This window comes from Protomyctophum bolini (genome assembly GCF_963924005.1).
Source record: "Protomyctophum bolini genome assembly, chromosome: 20".
In the NCBI taxonomy this organism is placed as follows: Eukaryota; Metazoa; Chordata; class Actinopteri; order Myctophiformes; family Myctophidae; genus Protomyctophum; species Protomyctophum bolini.
This window is the reverse complement of record NC_137881.1, coordinates 28,140,332-28,158,085: the sequence shown is the minus strand read 5'-3', so window position 1 is coordinate 28,158,085 and position 17,754 is coordinate 28,140,332. Positions and strand designations below refer to the sequence as shown.

Genomic DNA, 17,754 nt, shown 5'->3' with positions numbered 1-17,754 from the left:
GACCTGTTGTGTCACTAGGGAAGAAAAAGAAAGCGCTTTAAACGTTTACCACTCCCCCCCGTCTCCTTGGTAGTGGCACTGGCCTGGGCCCATGAAAGCAGAAGTTCGTCAGCTGATCAGACGTGTGCACTGTGCACCTTCACTCAGCTCAGTCTCAGCAGCAGTAGGCTAAACACAGTGAGCACCGAAGAGAGCAGAATCTGTGACAGAGAGGAGGGATCATTCATAAGGCTTGCCTTGCGCCAGAGGTTATATAGTTTCCGCTGTGCAGTCCAGTGGCGTAAGAAGAGAGAGAGAGAGAGAGAGAGAGAGAGAGAGAGCGACGGGAGCGATTGGGATAAAAACCATGTGCGGCAAGAAGTTGTAGAGGAGATGTAAATAAGCACAGAAAATTAAACCTTCATGTCATCGCCGAGGTCATCAGTCGCTGTGCGATCTGGACTCAAGTGAATACCCCCGTGGACCCATTTCAGCTTTAAAGAACACCGGGAGAAGGTGAGACAACGCTTTTTACATTGTAGGACTAAGTTGCCTAGGAAGTTGCCTACCTGTCCAGGACCCTCACTTTACGGTTACGCATGACATCCAGAGACCATGTGACAGTTCGTTGAGACTGGTAGGCTACCATGCAGTATCATCAGTTTATAGGCAATGTTGTAGGCTACACTTTTCGTAGCCATTAATTATAGCCTGTCCCTAACCTATATAGAAAAATCACACCCGTGTGAAGTGAGGGGAGCTAATATATTAAAGTCTAACTAATGTTGATTAGGTGATGTAATGGTGATGTAAAACAAACGGTGCCAAATGCCATTAACAATAAAGAGACAATATGACGTAAATGTTCCCTTCATTGTCAATGGCGTTTTTAAAACGATGAACTAAAAACAAACATTAAACCTGTATATAGGAGGCTAAGGAGGGGCTCCCCTCAAAAATACTTGGGCCAATATACTATTGACTACTTACTGTATTAGCCTGCCCTATTATACCTATAATGTATACCCGTGCATGTGTATACCCTCACATACATGCACCTCAAACAAGGCACAATTGCTACTACAGTTCTGTGCGGGATGGCCGCCCTATAACCTTGAGTAAATCAGAATGAATACTTATCAGTCTCTGTTCTGTACCTTGTGCTCTCCTTCAAACAGCCTCACCTGCATCACCGGCACTCTTTCCGGTCACGTGCATGCAGAGCTGTCTATCTATCTACACTATAGTACCGTCATCTCCATGTGTAATTACCCCTTGATGAACTCACATGTCTGTCCCTTCCCCATCCACACCTCACACACCCTGACATGTGGGTCTGTCTGTCTGTCTCATTCATACATCCTCGTTTAATCTACATTTACACAATGCACTGATAGTTCATTTATTTACTTCAGGGTTTCCTCTCTCCCCCTCCCGTCTGTCTACGACTGCATCGACCATTCATCTTGGTCTGTTCTCTATCTGTGGATCAATTCTTATATCTATCCACTTAGCTGTACTTTGTACCCCTGTCAAGCTTCCTGAAGTGAAGTCGGTCTCACTATGCTCCGTCTTATAGTTTCCAATTACCGCTCTGCGTGTCTTCCACTGTTTGCCAGGCTTCATTTAACATGGTCTGCTGTGTAAGGATTTTTTTGTTCAGGGGAAATATGCAGTTGTGTTCTGGGTTTGAACTTTAACATGAGTTCAAATTAAAGCTTTGATAAAATGTCAACTTAGCTTCGAGACCCCCCAAATCAGCTATTCTGTTGCAGCTGCTCGCTCGTCTCTGCCTGTTTATACGCGGTCAATGGTGTGTGTTAACGATGTCATGCGGAAAGCTGCCCAGCATGTCTACATTCTCTTCATTAAAGTTAATACATGTATGCAAAGGGCAATGAACTTAGGAAAACACGTGACAGCATACTGTGCTGACTCCTAATAAAAATGTGTGTGTGACTCAGAAAATGAGTGTGTGCATGACACGCATGCGTGCGTATGTGTGTGTGTGCGTGCGTGCATGCTCGAAGGTGTAACAGTCAGAATGCCCAAGACTTTGCTCACAGATCACAGTGGCTTTTATTTTGTCATGTTTGCTTCCCTTCCTCTCTCTGTCAATACACTCAACCTTAAAAGCCATTTGCTGTGCAGCCTAATGGCTCCCAAATTGCCATCTGTAAAATCTAAAATCCAATACTCACTGTGTGTGTGTGTGTGTGTGTGTGTGTGTGTGTGTGTGCGCGCGCGCTCCATGGCATCTGTGACATGAAGATACTTTTAGCCTTTTCTCCATTTGTCTCTCATTACCATAAACCAGGAAACGCATTTACAGCACTGTGTAATGAGCCATTAAATGTCCTTGTTGCTACATGTGTGTGCTATGACAAATCGGTCACCATTTGACTGATAAGAGCTTCTTATGCCTCCTCCTCCACAGATGTTACAAGAAAGTCCATAGCCGGGGAATAAAAAAAAAGGTGATTCTTCTCTCTTGATATCCGACTCAAGCAGTTCCCTTTACTGACTGAAAACTCAGCAGCACAGAGGTCGCTCCCATCCTCGTCTCGCCGTCCGCCCCCTCGTCCCGCAGTCTCCCGCACCGATGGCGTCCTACAGTCCCGCTCCCACGCAAGAGGCGACCGCCGCCGCCCCGTCGGCGAAGTCGGCCGAAGTGCAGGGAGAGTCGATGAAGCTGAAGAAGGAGATCTCCCTCCTGAACGGCGTGTGTCTGATCGTGGGCAACATGATCGGCTCGGGCATCTTCGTGTCGCCCAAGGGCGTGCTGATCCACAGCGCCTCCTACGGCCTGTCGCTGGTGGTGTGGACCGTCGGGGGGATCTTCTCGGTGTTCGGGGCCCTGTGCTACGCCGAGCTGGGCACCACCATCACCAAGTCGGGCGCCTCGTACGCCTACATCCTGGAGGCCTTCGGGAGCTTCCTGGCGTTCATCCGCCTGTGGACGTCGCTGCTGATCATCGAGCCCACCAGCCAGGCCATCATTGCCATCACCTTCTCCAACTACATGGTCCAGCCCATCTTCCCCACCTGCATAGCTCCCTACGTGGCCAACAGGCTCCTGGCTGCTGCCTGCATATGTAAGTTGCCACGGTGTGTGTGTGTGTGTGTGTGTGTGACTGTGTGTGTGTGTGTGTGTGTGTGTGTGTGTGTGTGTTTTTTTTACCTAGTTTTCACACCGAAATGTATACGAGTCCCACCACTGCAGAGGCTAGTGGTTTTAATCCTATTCAGGGCCAGGCATTTCAAGAAACATGATTGGCTGTATTCGAGGGAGGGCAAATCTCCCTCACTGCAGTAGTGCCTCATACAGGCTGGTCATGGCGCATGTTCAGTGGACGGCTCAGCTATAGGGAGTGTGTTCCCCACCGGTCCCACATGTGTTATACGTCCGTGACACCTCACTATCAGGTGAAACGCCTCCCTCTCAGGTGAAACGAAGAGGCCGGCGATCTCACGTGCATTGGAGGGGACATGTGCTTGTCTACACCTTCCATAAAAATAACGAAATGAGCAGTAGGAGTCAAGGAACTACAGTAGAACATAATTTGACAGAACGATCAATTTTGGGGGGGGGGGAATTGTATAAAATAAATTATTTAAAAAATATTAAATGGGAAAAATGAGGTCTAGGGCGATGTACTGTAGAGTGAATGTGAAAACTAAAGAGAGAGCACAGTGATGTCTCAGAGCTTATATATGAAAATGAAATAAACACCACAAGAGTAGAGACTAGATCTGACAACCTCCTGGGTGATGGGTTCAAATAATCATACTTTACATCACGTTTAGCCAAATGCTCTTTCAAGAGGAACTGTGTACTCAAAAAGAGAACGCCAAAAGTGGAAAACATTAAGCAGTTGAGAAACAGGGGGACGGGCTTTACATGTCTGACTCCTTGTGACAAAGGGAGAACTGAAACATAGTGGCGCAGGGCCTAAGTCAGTGTGTCAGCAGGCAGCAGCGGAGGCTAGCTGCCACACACGATGACACTGTGTTAAAAGAGGAAAACAGGGAGGGAAAGAGACAGATTTCAGATTATGTTTCCTGCACTTAAAAGAGAGAGAGAGAGAGAGTAAAGGAAAATGCCACCTTTCTCAGTCTACGAAAAGTCTCAGTGCCGTGCCCGTGTCATCATGTGTCACGAGTCTTTGTATGCAGGGCAACTTTGAAAAAGCAAACATTGTAGTCACACATCATTCATCGCTATGTAAACCTATAAACATATACACTACAGGGGATGGACGACAGATTGCTGAGGTAACTCCAAATGGCATTACGAAGGAACACTCAGAGTGACAGGGACACTGTAGCGAGTCCTTAAGGTGGAACACTGAGGAAACCAAGAACAGAGAAAATGAATTCCGGCAACTTAGGCAACCAGACAAGAGTAGTGGCAAAATCGCCCCCTCGAGAGACCCGGAAAAGAAATCGCCGTTCATTTTCCTCATAGACTTTTCAAAAAGTATTTATTTAAAGACGTTTACGCCGCGGACGAAGCCAACTCTTGTCGTGACAAATCGTGACGACAAAAACAATGTTTTGGGCCAAACAAAGAATTAGAAAGTAGAAAACAACAGCACTTTCTTTTGTTGTTTTTCTTCTTTGTAATTATTTGTTTGGTCCAAAATATTGTGTTTGTTGTCATGATTTGTCACGACAAGAGTTGGCTTTGTACGTCGCTTAAAAGGTCTTTAATAAATAAGTTTCGAAATGTCTATGGGGAAAATGCATTGGGAACCATTTCCTGGGCCTGGCGTCGTCATGAAAGAGGGCGGGACTGCGACGCTCTATATGTCAAAGAACCTTGCTACTAGTGGCAATAAATGTGTACCGTAATTAATTGACCTACCCGTGCACCCACACTCCACCACACACACACACACGCACACACACACACACAGATAAGCTGTGCTCGGAGGAGGCCTCGCTGTGCTGATAGCGGTGAGGTAAAGTCCTCGCTGCGGTAAGACTCTGACCTGAGGAGCTAATGTGCTCCTGACAGCTCAGCACGATAGTAAAGCATTCAGAAGAACTACTGTACCAAGAGTGGATCCAAAGTAAATATGGCTGCTGCCAACAGGGCTCTATAAGGAAAACGTCATGCTGCACAGCTTAACCATGAAATCCTAAGAAACTGCTCGTTCTCACGTGCCCCGGGTTTTGTCCCCCACCCCCAACACCTCTACTATGGGATCAAATCTTCTTAGTTTCCACAACAGTCCACCACCGTTTGACCCTGTCACATCTGGTCTGTTTTTGAAATCCGCCAGGGGACAAGTCAGCATCCCCTTGCACCTGATCTCAAACCTCCCACCCTTCTACACTTTCACTGTCAACACGCCGCACCTCTGCCGCGGTGCGGCGAGAGGGGATAACCCCGTCACTCGGCACCGTCTGGGCCGGTGGGATGTGTTGTGTTTGAGTCGACGTCCCGCGGAGTGCATACTGGCTATTATCCTGTCCTGCCTCGCCGTGGAACAGGACAACATGTTGTGATTCCTTACCGGTGGTGGGAGTCAAACGTGGGAGGTCGCTTTATGGTGGTCGACGTGTGCATGAAAAGCACAGTGACGTAATCCTGATTCATCTCAAGGTTTGGTCGATGTGTCGGTTATATTTCACCGGGAGTTGAGTGTTTGCGCACAGCACATATACTTGAGGTGATATGAACTTGAGTGATGATTAGAACAAAGGCACTGCTCTAGATAATATTTGTCCACTTGGCTTGTTTCTAAGGGAATTGTAATCTTAACAAAAGTCATAATAAAGATAAAATAATATAATTTGTAGTAGCAGTGCTTTTCTCTGCACTAGCTAACTAACCGAGATAAGGTTTTTGTAGAATAAGACATATCTAATCCAATCTTGCTTCTTATAAACAGTAAGATTGGAAGAACGCTGGATGACTCGAAAGCACAGTGCGTGCCGTGTAGTACTGTCTACTAGATTCCTAGAACTTGGGACGGACTAACGTTGATAAGAGGCCACAGCAGAATAAGTCACAAGGAGAAGAAGCGTGAAAACATGTTTTCTTAAGGCCATTAAACCAGCTCACAGCACGTCATAGTACATAGCATAGTATATATGTATAGTTTCATTATATAGATATTCCACTGTTACTTTCTTAGCTTACGCATGTTTCATGATAAATGCTTTTTATGTGATGTATTCCCATTCTTTTTTCGTTCTTGCTTAATGTAAATCGCTCTGGATTAAGAGCGTCTGCTAAATGCCTAAATTGTAAATTGAAGGACTGAATGAAACGAGTATGTAGATCAGCCTGACTTTGTCAGCTTGCCTGTCGTTTAGTGACTTTAGTCAGTCAGTGTGTCAATAGGTTTCAAACTTTTTAACTTCTTAATCCCCTCCGGAGAACAGGCATGTAAGGCAGTGGTTCCCAAACTTTTTCATGTCAAGGACCCCCAAATTGGCACCAATTAGCCCGCGGACCCCCATTTGAAAAGATATGCCAGGGACCCCCATAAGAGAAGATTTTTACGGCTCTATCAGTGATTCTCAACGCGTTTAATTTCAAGGACCCCCCAGCTTAACATGCATTAGTCTACAGACCCCCCCATTTAATGGCATTTCTATCTCTGGAACCCCCAATTCATATTGTAAAATCAATGTTAATTTAACTCTGAGCCCGTCACCTTAACAGCAAGACGTTTTCTGGATTTGATTGGAAATGTTCCTGCCGACACGACAGCTCTGCATAGCACTACTTTTATTTGGTTTGATGGGAAGAAGTAGTCACTACAACATCTCTAGGTCGTCCTCAGATGAGCCCTCCATGGTCGTTTCCAGTCATCCCGGTTCTCCATACATCTGGCCAGATCCTTGTTACTCGGCTGCTATTTTCTGGCTCACCCTTCGTAATCCCTCATACAGAGTCTTGTTAGTAACTGTGCAGTCTTGCTGATGTTAAGTACTGCACGCAGCATTCTGGTGTGACACCCGTCAAGGGACTTCTGCAGGGTTGGCTTCAGGGTCCAGCATTCACTGCCGTATAGGAGAACAGAGTCCACTGTTGCGTAGAAGAAGCCGAGTTTGATTTGACGGGGGAGATTGGAGTGCCATACACTGGTCATGCCATTCAGGGCCCTCCATGCAAGTGCCTTCCTCACTTTCAGATCTTGCTCAGTTGAGTTGACCCATGAGCCCAGGTACTTGAAGTCCTTGACTTCCTTCAGCACAGTGCCTCCTGTTGTTGTGAGAGGTGGATGTTCCGGTGAGACGTTATAGGTGATAACCTCAGTTTTCTTGGCATTTAGCCTAAGGCCAACATTGGCACACTCCAGCTCCACTCTGTTCAGGAGTTCCTGAGCTTGTTCCACGTTGTCGGAGAGCAGGCTGATGTCATCCGCATAGTCCAGGTCTGTCACTACTTTGGGATGTCGCCTCGACCTCCTTGGTGTTAGAGTGAAGCCAAGATCCTGCTCTCGTCCACTTTGTGTGTCCTGAGTGCATAGTCCAGGACTATGATGAAGTGGAAGGGGGCTAAGGTGTCCCCCTGCATTACATTGTCAACAGAAAATATTGAGCCTATAGAACTCACCCCCATTCTCTCACTGAATGCCACTGCCCAGACACACAGCTGACTTGACTAAAGGTGATTAGCAGACACACAGTAGGAGCTCATCAATTAGGTAGGAAGTGGAACATCAAAACCAAGCGTGGGGAAACTAAAAAACTAAAATCAACAAACACAATGTATATTTTGGCTCCTACAGTTCCATTTGTACACTCTGTGTGTGTGTGTGTGTGTGTGTGTGTGTGTGTGTGTGTGTGTGTGTGACACACACACACACACACACACACACACACACACACACACACACGTAGCAAGGTTCTTTGACATATTGGCCTTGTCTCACACACACTCGCTCGCTCACTCACTCACAAGTAAAGTCTACATGCTTAACTGCATACATACTACTTTATGAATATGTTTATATGGTAATTGTCTTAACAGTGCGTGTCATGCATGTGCGTTTCCGTATGCAAGTATGCCTGGTTTAAGGAAATGGTGCTGCTGACCCAAGCAGACTGCCCTGTTGTTTCAGACGGGGAACAGCTGAGTGCAGCACATACAAGCTGACATGCACACACGCCAGACAAGGACAGGGACGGGAGGCGCAAAACAGCTAAATGTAAACGAGTGTGTCAGGAATGGAGTGGACAAACACTGATTCCACAACTGCTTCCATTTACATATCTGTGACATGTGACTGCTGTGAAACACTGGTCGGAATTTTGTCAAAGATAGATTACAATGTAATCTTTCTCTCTCTCTCTCTCTCTCTCTCATATGCGTGCACACGCACACACACACACACACACACACACACACACACACACACACACACACACACAGTCACACACACACACACACACACAGTGTGTGTATGTGCGTGCGTGCATGTGAGTGTATCTGCATGTACTATTTGGTATTCAACAAATCAACAACCTATATTAGACAGTGTAATGTATCCAATGACTTCCTCCTTCAGGTTTGCTGACCTGGGTCAACTGTGCCTATGTGAAATGGGGCACCAGAGTCCAGGACTTCTTCACCTATGCCAAGGTCATTGCTCTAATCGCCGTCATCATCACTGGCTTGGTGTTGATTGGAGAAGGTATACTGTCTGGCACCATCTCTTTCCTTCCTCTTATACTTTGGTATAGCTACCTGGGCATGATAGGAATCCTTGCATTGTTCATCTTTATCTTTATACTGATGCGTAATTGGCGAGTTTCGCTGTGGCATCGCTTGTGTTACACTGATATTGGTGACCTATACCAATATACGTTGCACTACAGTACTTCCGTTATGGGTAATATAACATGCATGCAGTCATTTCATTTTACACAAATTGTTTATCAGGACTAGATGTTTTATGTATGCGCAAAATCGGATTAGTTTATGTGCTAAAAGTGTGATTCTTAGAGCCGTTTTGCCCCACGCAATGAGAGTGAACAGGATTGTTACGATCGGCCCCTTTGTTGACGGGGGGCACAAACCCAACTGACAAGATTATTGATAATATATATAATATCATATAATATCATTGCCAGGTAGTTTTACAACTCAAGGTTATACCAATGTTCAACATTCCATCTGTCACACCTTCCACAGTTTGGAAATTGCTATTGAAACGGGCACTGCACAAAAATGTCGCTAACCTGCATGCATGCGTTGTATGGCCATCCTGTTTCCTAGGTCACACTCAGAACTTTGACGACTTGTTTGAAGGCTCGTCCCAAGACCCAGGGCACATCGCTCTGGCCCTGTACTCGGCCCTGTTCTCTTACTCTGGATGGGACACCCTCAACTTTGTCACGGAGGAGATAAAGGACCCAGAGAGGTAGGGACAGTATATGCGTTATACACATTATACAGAATTCCTGTGAAAATGTTTTGAATTTTAAATGCAGAAAGAACAAACCTACCGGTATTCCTGTAGAGCTAAAGGGGTCACCTTTCACTGTGGTTCTGTAGCATGGCGATAATATTGAGTTGGACACTTGATCCTAGTAGTGGTCCCTATTCTGGGACAAACATTCGGGAAAAATGTGACCTCTATTATGCTCATAATGTCTCTATATGCGATGTCATGTGCGCTTGTAGATCGGCTTATTGCAAACATTTTGGTGTTGAGGGAAAAAGAAGGGGGGCTATCTATACTTGGGGGGACTCCATTCTGGTTAAGTGAACAACCCGATATTTTAACAGAAGGTGAACAATGCCTGAAGACACACACACACACACACACACACACACACACACACACACTCAACAATTATTAATAAAAAAATAATAATCAAGTGGGTAGGGACTGAACTTGTACTTTGTTATGGTCTGGACAAATCAATTAAATAGAAAACCAAGTGCGCATGTGTGTGTGTGTGTGTGTGTGTGTGTGTGTGTGTGGGTGTGTGTGTGTGTGTGTGTGTGTGTGTGTGTGTGTGTGTGTGTGTGTGTGTGTGTGTGTGTGTGTGTGTGGGTGGGGGGGGGGGGTACATGTGTGCACGTCTATGCGTGGCGTGGCATGTTAGCATCTTATCCCTTTGCTTCAAATCACACTGCTAAAAGCTGACCAAATAAAAGACATGCGATCACGTATCTGAGTTCTCAGGCAGATTAGGTGACAAACACCCCCACACCTTCACCAAATCCCCTCACACTGCCTCTTCCCTGCCCCTAAGCAAGGGGTCATACCGATGGTGAACTCAGAATCCAAGATTCAAAGCATTCCTCCTGTAAATTGACCCCCTCTATCTCCCTCTGTTGTCTGCTCATGTGAACTACAGAAACCTGCCATTGGCCATTGCCATTTCCATGCCCATAGTGACCGTGATTTACATCCTGACCAACGTGGCGTACTACACCGTGCTCCCCATCCCTGCCATCCTGGACAGCGATGCCGTGGCCGTGGTAAGGAGTGTCTCATTGTCCTTTTAACTTAAACGCGATTCGGAAAAGTCACATTTCAGGTATATAGGCTCATGTTTATTGAGAAAGAGGCACCAGGTTGACACTGAGCTAATTATAAAGTACGGCGAAGTAAGGTAAGGTAATGTGTAGAATGTCCCCGAGGGGAGTGCAAACGTAATGACAACCAGTAAGACGCCGGAGGGCGAGACGCGACTTCGCCCTAATCGCACATTTGAGTCACGCACATCTCAGTCACCTTTATGTTTATCGACGCGGCCCCAGGCTGTCAGTGAGGTTAAGGTACGGTAATGTAAGGTAAAACTTTTATATACCCGAGGGGGCAATTTGTTTTGCACGCACGGGCTGAAAATGAATGTAAATATTAAAATGAACTTGATTTGAATAGTACTTTCCAAAACGGGGGTTGAGCCGTGCACATTATGCCCACAAATCTAAACAGACAGTGAACTTAATGAACAGTGAATTTAAACTAATGGAAGTGATCAGAAGACCATGTTAGGATGAAGATGTTCTCACCTGCTCTGTGGTTGTCCGTCCGTCCGTCCATCCATCTTCAACCGCTTATCCGTAGTCGGGTCGCGGGGGCAACAGCTCCACCAGAGAGCTCCAGACTTCCCTCTCCAGAGCAACATTAGTGACTTCCTCCTGGGGGGATTCCGAGACGTTCCCAAAGGCCAGTGAGTCGATGTATTTCCTGTGGTGGTTACTGAGTCCTCCGTCTTCTCACCTCCCAGACCTTCGCAGACCAGGTGTTTGGCGTGATGAACTGGACCATTCCTCTAGCCGTGGCTCTGTCCTGCTTCGGAGGACTGAATGCCTCCATCTTGGCTGCTTCTAGGTGAGTGGTACACCACCACTTTGGAAGAAAATGTAAAAAACGGGGAGAAAAAAAGAGTTAAATAGTGATTAAAACCAGAAAATAAAAATGGTTATGAAATATCATGATATTACGATTACCCAGATGATATCTGGTCTATATTGGTATAGTTTAATATTGATATATTGCCCAGCCCTTGTTACAGTACATGGGTCATTGGTCATCATGTGTTACATGCATCACTGGTCATTATGCGTTACATGCATCACTGGTCACTATGCGTTGCATGCATCACTGCTCATTATGTGTTCCATGCATCACTGGTCATTATGCGTTACATGCATCACTGCTCATTATGCGTTCCATGCATCACTGCTCATTATGCGTTCCATGCATCACTGGTCATTATGTGTTACATGTATCACTGGTCATTATGCGTTCCATGCATCACTGGTCATTATGCGTTACATGCATCACTGCTCATTATGCGTTACATGCATCACTGCTCATTATGTGTTACATGCATCACTGCTCATTATGCGTTGCATGCATCACTGGTCATTATGTGTTACATGTATCACTGGTCATTATGCGTTCCATGCATCACTGGTCATTATGTGTTACATGCATCACTGCTCATTATGCGTTACATGCATCACTGCTCATTATGCGTTCCATGCATCACTGCTCATTATGCGTTGCATGCATCACTGGTCATTATGTGTTACATGCATCACTGCTCATTATGCGTTACATGCATCACTGCTCATTATGTGTTACATGCATCACTGCTCATTATGCGTTGCATGCATCACTGGTCATTATGTGTTACATGCATCACTGGTCATTATGTGTTACATGCATCACTGGTCATTATGTGTTACATGCATCACTGGTCATTATGTGTTACATGCATCACACTGGTCATTATGCAATGCCATGTTCTTTGTCCCAAAAGGCTTTTCTTCGTTGGCTCCAGAGAGGGTCATCTACCAGACTTCCTGTGCATGATCCATGTCGAGCGCTACACTCCCATTCCCGCTCTGCTCTTCAACGTCAGTCAGCCCTTTCATTTTCACAGAGCTCCATTTTGGCAGCGTTTGTTACTTAAAACTCTATTTATGTTGTCTCCCAGCGTCTCCCAGGGTTCTATACAACAAGGTCAAATACTTGTTTTCCCCCACACCAAATCTCTTTGCCGAAAATAGCCAATCAAGGAGGTAGAAACTCGCAATGCCTCAACACATGAACATTTGGCAAAAATTAACGAACACTCGAACGAACAAATGGCCAATTTACGAGCTTGCAGATTGGCTGTTTTTGCTATTTGACATACAACAAAGTATAATGTATGGTTTAATAAGTAGTTGGATGTGGGTCAGGTTTTCCCTTCAATTCCATTTATCTGTCTGCCAGCCCACCTGTCTGTCTGTCCGTCCGTCTGTAAGTAATATTCATGACACTTTACAATGGCCTTTACAATTCTTTGGGCTGAAAAGGTCAAAAGTCACATACAACTAAAAAGCTTCTAGAACGACTATTTTGGCTATTTGTCTTGCGAGAAAGTAGTCTGGAGGCTGTCCTGAAGAGATTCATAGGTTTTGGGTCACAAAAGTCAAGGTCAAAATCAAGGTCAAGATTAGAATCAAGAGCAGAAGGGACCTGAGAAGATTGTCATTCAATTTGGTAGGCATAATCTGATCATCATACTGGCTGCATCGAAATGTACAAATACAATTTAAGCTGTATAAAAGTCAATTAGATATGTAGTATAATATAGTTTTGCATCTTTGTAACTGGCCTAAACATTCTCCCCTTCCTCCCCACACACACGGGAACAGTTTTGACGTGGGTTTTGGCATAATACATTTGGAAATATTAAAATCTTTACATTAAATCGGTGTAACAGTTGCAGAGCGGTCAAGGCTCCAAGAATAGACTAAGGCCTCACTCGCACCTTTCGATCTAGCATACAACATTGATGCACGCTAGATGTAAGCAAGATGTAAGTGTCATGGCCGCCCCAATGCATTTCCAATGGAAGTCACATGGTTTGATACAACATTTTGGACTACAAGCTGTTGTAGTCCAAAATGCTAGCTTTCGGCTGTGTTTCGACTGCCCCCCTCCCCCTCATACAACACAAATGTTGTGTCAAACCAGGTGACTCCCATTGGAAATGCATTGGGGCAAGATGTATCACACCCTTTGTATACAACAAGCATACATCAGTCTGTTGCGAAGGTGTGAGCGAGGCCAAAGTCCAAGAATGTAGATCTTTTGTATTTATTTACCTTCAAAACAGCCCATATACTGGATTGTCAGAGTCAAGGTCTGAGGCACAACAGCCTAAGCCAAAAGTAAGAAATAAACCCTTGATAACTAAACGAAGACAAAAACAACAAACCAAGAACTAAAGAAACTGAAAACAGGCTATGCCTTCCCTGAACTTAAGACACTGGCAGCTCTCCCTTGTTGTAGCCAACTGAGCCATACCTCTCAACTCAACATTTCAGCCTCCCTTATATACCAGGTGAGACCCACCCCCAATGATTAGTAATTGGAACAATCAACTCAAACAAGGTAAACCCATGAGTTAGACTAACTATACTTTTATATAAATTACACATTTCCTTACTAGACTCTGAATGTATTTCCAGGCATCAAAAAAATAGAATTAGTCAACAATATGCTGCTTCACATAGACACATCTCCAAGCCATCTTGATGACTGTCAATTAATGGAAGCAGCTGTGCGTTTGTAATGTTTTACATTGTGGAGTCTTCTAGTGTCTATAGTGACAATCGGTATCGGCCAATCGTGAGGAAAAACAATCAGTGATCGGGATCAGTTCCAAAAAACCTGATCGGAGCGCTCATATGTGAACCTCTTTATTGTATAATTCCATTCTGGAACTTTTTGTGTTTTAACTAAGCATTATGTTATAATTTAGCTATTGAAAAATATCAGATCTACAAGCTCATAATGCGCTATGAGCTTGTAGGTCTGCTATTTTTGAAAAGTCGTGAAAATGCGGCACAAATCTTTGAATATATATTTTTGTTGTTTTCTCGACCTCAGGCCTAAATGGGTTAAAGCCATTGTTCTGTGTCCCTCAGATCCTCCATCAATTAAATGATAGAAATGTTCAATGTTTTATGACATTTCCCTCTTCACAATGACATGTAAAGGTTTGCCTACTGAATGTCTCTGCAGGGTGCCATGGCGCTGGTCTACCTGTGTGTAGAAGACATCTTCAGACTGATCAACTACTACAGCTTCAGCTACTGGTTCTTTGTGGGCTTGTCCATCTTAGGACAACTCTATCTACGCTGGAAGCAGCCTGACAGAGCGAGACCACTAAAGGTACCACAGTCCTAGCCACAAACCAACCAATGCAATGTAGCGCACACACACACACACACACACACACACACACACACACACACACACACACACACACACACACACACATTTAAATCTATTAATGTTTCATTATAAAGCTTCAACTACCCTTTTAACATGTAAATATTATGCTCACATTTCTCTGGCACCATAATCTATAGGCTTAATGGAGCCAACGATGCACTTACGGCTGTTAATATGTTCATTTATTTTTAAACACTTTATTTTTATTGATGCAGCAATGAATAAACATAATGTGTACATTTTGTTGTATCCGACATGTAAATATCCCCCCCAATCAAGGTCAGAACAAGACAAACAGTACAAGACAGTAAAAGTAATTAGTAAACTAGTTTTGAAAGTACTAATAAACATAGTAAGAAGAAAAAAATAAATACAAATAAAATAAAATAAATAAAAAATAAACTGCATTTTCCATCAGGGTATGGTATCTAGGTTACATACATTGTATCCATCTTTCAGTTTAGATAATATGTTCATTTCTGCCCTTAGTTTGCTGTCCCTCTATAATCTCTTATCTAATAAAGCAAAGTGAATCATCGAAAAAGAAAGAAAATAGACTTTCTTGAAATAGGTAATCCAACAAAATATCATTATGGTGGAAAATAGTCCCCGGTATGTCTGAACTTCAAACGGCCATGGCTTAACCACACAGTGATAAAACAGAGGCTTTCAGAGCAGAAGACTGCTGAAGGTCGCTAGTTCGTATCCCCGGACCGGCACGTTAAAATTACCACCTGCTGAAGTGCCCTTGGACAAGGCATTGAACCCCTACCATGAAATTTTCTATGAGCAGGGCCTGGCTGTAAACAAGTTATTGAGCTTAGACCAGTTACCCTGGGTAAACATAGTACCTTTCCTTTCTTTCCTCTCTCTCTCTCTCTCTCTCTCTGTCTGTGTCTCTTTCTCCCACAGCTCAGTCTGTTCTTCCCCATCGTCTTCTGTTTCCTCACCGTCTTCCTGGTGGTGGTGCCGCTATACAGTGACACCGTGAACTCCCTGATTGGCATTGGCATCGCTCTGTCAGGTGTGCCCGTCTACTTCCTCTTCATCTACACTCCGGCCACAAAGAGGCCCATGTGGTTCCGAGAGTATATCGGTAAGAGAAGTGCACAAGACACGTGGACACTGAACATGATAGGATAGCAAATGCTACTTCTTCGATGCCGAGCGTGGTCGCCTGACCCTAAACTCAACGCTCAGTTACTATGCCAAGAAACTGTTAATTATATTGTTAATAGGAAGAAATATCACCCTACATTTTTGTTTGTTTCTTTATACAAGTACAGTACAAGTAGTTATAGCTATAGAAAGCTACTATCAGTGACACTCATTGTTTAGTTTTTTTTTTACCACTGCTGGATCACTGGCACAGTTCAATATTATGCACTCCTTTTACTCTCTGTATGAGGGTGTTTTGTGAAAGTAATATGAAAGTGTAATAATGAACTTGGCACAGACAGTAATATTGTAACATACCTCATTACTTTTAATTGAAAGTAATAACATTTTATATATTCCATTAACCCATTCTGACCGGGAACCCATTTTGGTGTTTAGCATCATGTTATGCTTTAGCTACTGAAAAATAGCAGATCTACAAGCTCATAGCGCGCCACCGAGTGGCGCGCTACGAGCTTGTAGGTCTGCTATTTTTTGAAAAATCGAAGAACGACTGACATTTTTAGAATCTGATCTCAGGTCAGAATTGCTTAATCAGACCAGTGTGTGTCCAGTGGAAACCTCGTATGAATCTGATCTCAGGTCAGAATGGGTTAAACCAACGCTGCAACATACTGTATGTGGTCTAATCTGATGCTGTGGCATCATTCAGTGGGTAAATGGCAGTTATACACTGGTCCTTTCCCCAAGCAATTTACAATGTATTTCACATTCATCCATTCAAACACACAGTTGTAGAGGAAACGATTGATTCTAAAAACGATTGATTCTCGAATGATTCTAACTGTACCCAATGTACACAAGATTTGGCCTGGGTCAACTCATGGTGATAACATCTTATCCTAACACTTCACTAGCAACTTCATTGTGACTTCACGATCAAGGTACAGAAATGTCATGCAAGACTAATCTCTCTCTCTCTCTCTCTGTCTCTGACCATCACAGCCAGAGCCGGCCTGGTGATTCAGAAGGTGTGTTTCTCTGTCGTGACGGAATTGGACAAAGAGGACTAAAAGAAAAAAACAGTACAGCGGTTTAGAAGTCATATTCTGCTGGAGACTTGCAACGCACAAGAGGCCTAATCCAAGCCCATCCTGACCAGCCAATCACAATAGACCTCTAAGCACAATGTCTGGACTCAAGTGTTACCAAAAAGCAGCTTTCTGAACTGCTCATCATCATTTTGATGATGTTTATGGATGTACGATGGTGGCGCTCCCTCAGTGGCCAAGATGACCTTCCAACTGACTGAGACTTGACACAACACTGCACAGGAATCAACACCCCTTTCTGTTAGAAAGATGTACTAATGTAAAGAACTGGCATTTCTAATCGAGACGTCTGAAGATTATTTACATGCAACAAGGGCTAGAAACTTTTAGATCTAATTTTAAAATGATTAGGATTGTTTTAAGTGGAAAGGAGGATCTTTTAAACTAAAGCACTGGGGCCCACTAACCACAGACGATATCATATTTTGTAGTAAGACTTAATATGAATAGGAATAGAAAAAATATTTTTAAATTTATATTTATCCTGTTGCATTTGTATTGTGACACAGATATAAGTTCTTAAAGGGCTATCCCCCCACTCCCCCATCACCACACACACACACACACCTTACAATTGTATTGTATTCTTTCTCTCTCATGTTATGCACATGCAAGAGGATTTGCGAGTACAGAAATGCAGTAAGACTTATGTATTTATAATAAACAAAATATATTTGTGGACAATAAAAATGCCTTTTCCACCCCGTTTTGTCCAATACACTGCAATGAATGAGCCAGGAACACACCACTATGGTCGATATAAGACAGCAGACAGCTGCTCTTTAATTAGAATACATACATAATGACAAACCCTGCCCACA

The 17,754-nt window shown here is 44.0% G+C and overlaps 2 protein-coding genes across 2 annotated transcripts in view; one reads left to right on the top strand and one right to left on the bottom strand.

The window, feature by feature from the left end:
* The window catches only part of LOC308335568 (acetylcholine receptor subunit delta-like), a 301,797-nt gene that overhangs the window by 258,885 nt on the left and 25,158 nt on the right, over nucleotides 1-17,754 (bottom strand). The window lies entirely within an intron of this gene.
* On the top strand, nucleotides 173-17,658 carry slc7a7 (solute carrier family 7 member 7). Its single transcript, XM_080791995.1, has 10 exons — nucleotides 173-495; nucleotides 2,417-3,074; nucleotides 8,511-8,636; nucleotides 9,221-9,365; nucleotides 10,312-10,435; nucleotides 11,191-11,294; nucleotides 12,232-12,328; nucleotides 14,490-14,639; nucleotides 15,615-15,798; nucleotides 16,827-17,658. The coding sequence occupies exons 2-10, from the start codon at nucleotides 2,582-2,584 to the stop codon at nucleotides 16,892-16,894; spliced, it is 1,491 nt and encodes a 496-aa protein (XP_080648121.1). The 5' UTR covers nucleotides 173-495; nucleotides 2,417-2,581; the 3' UTR covers nucleotides 16,895-17,658.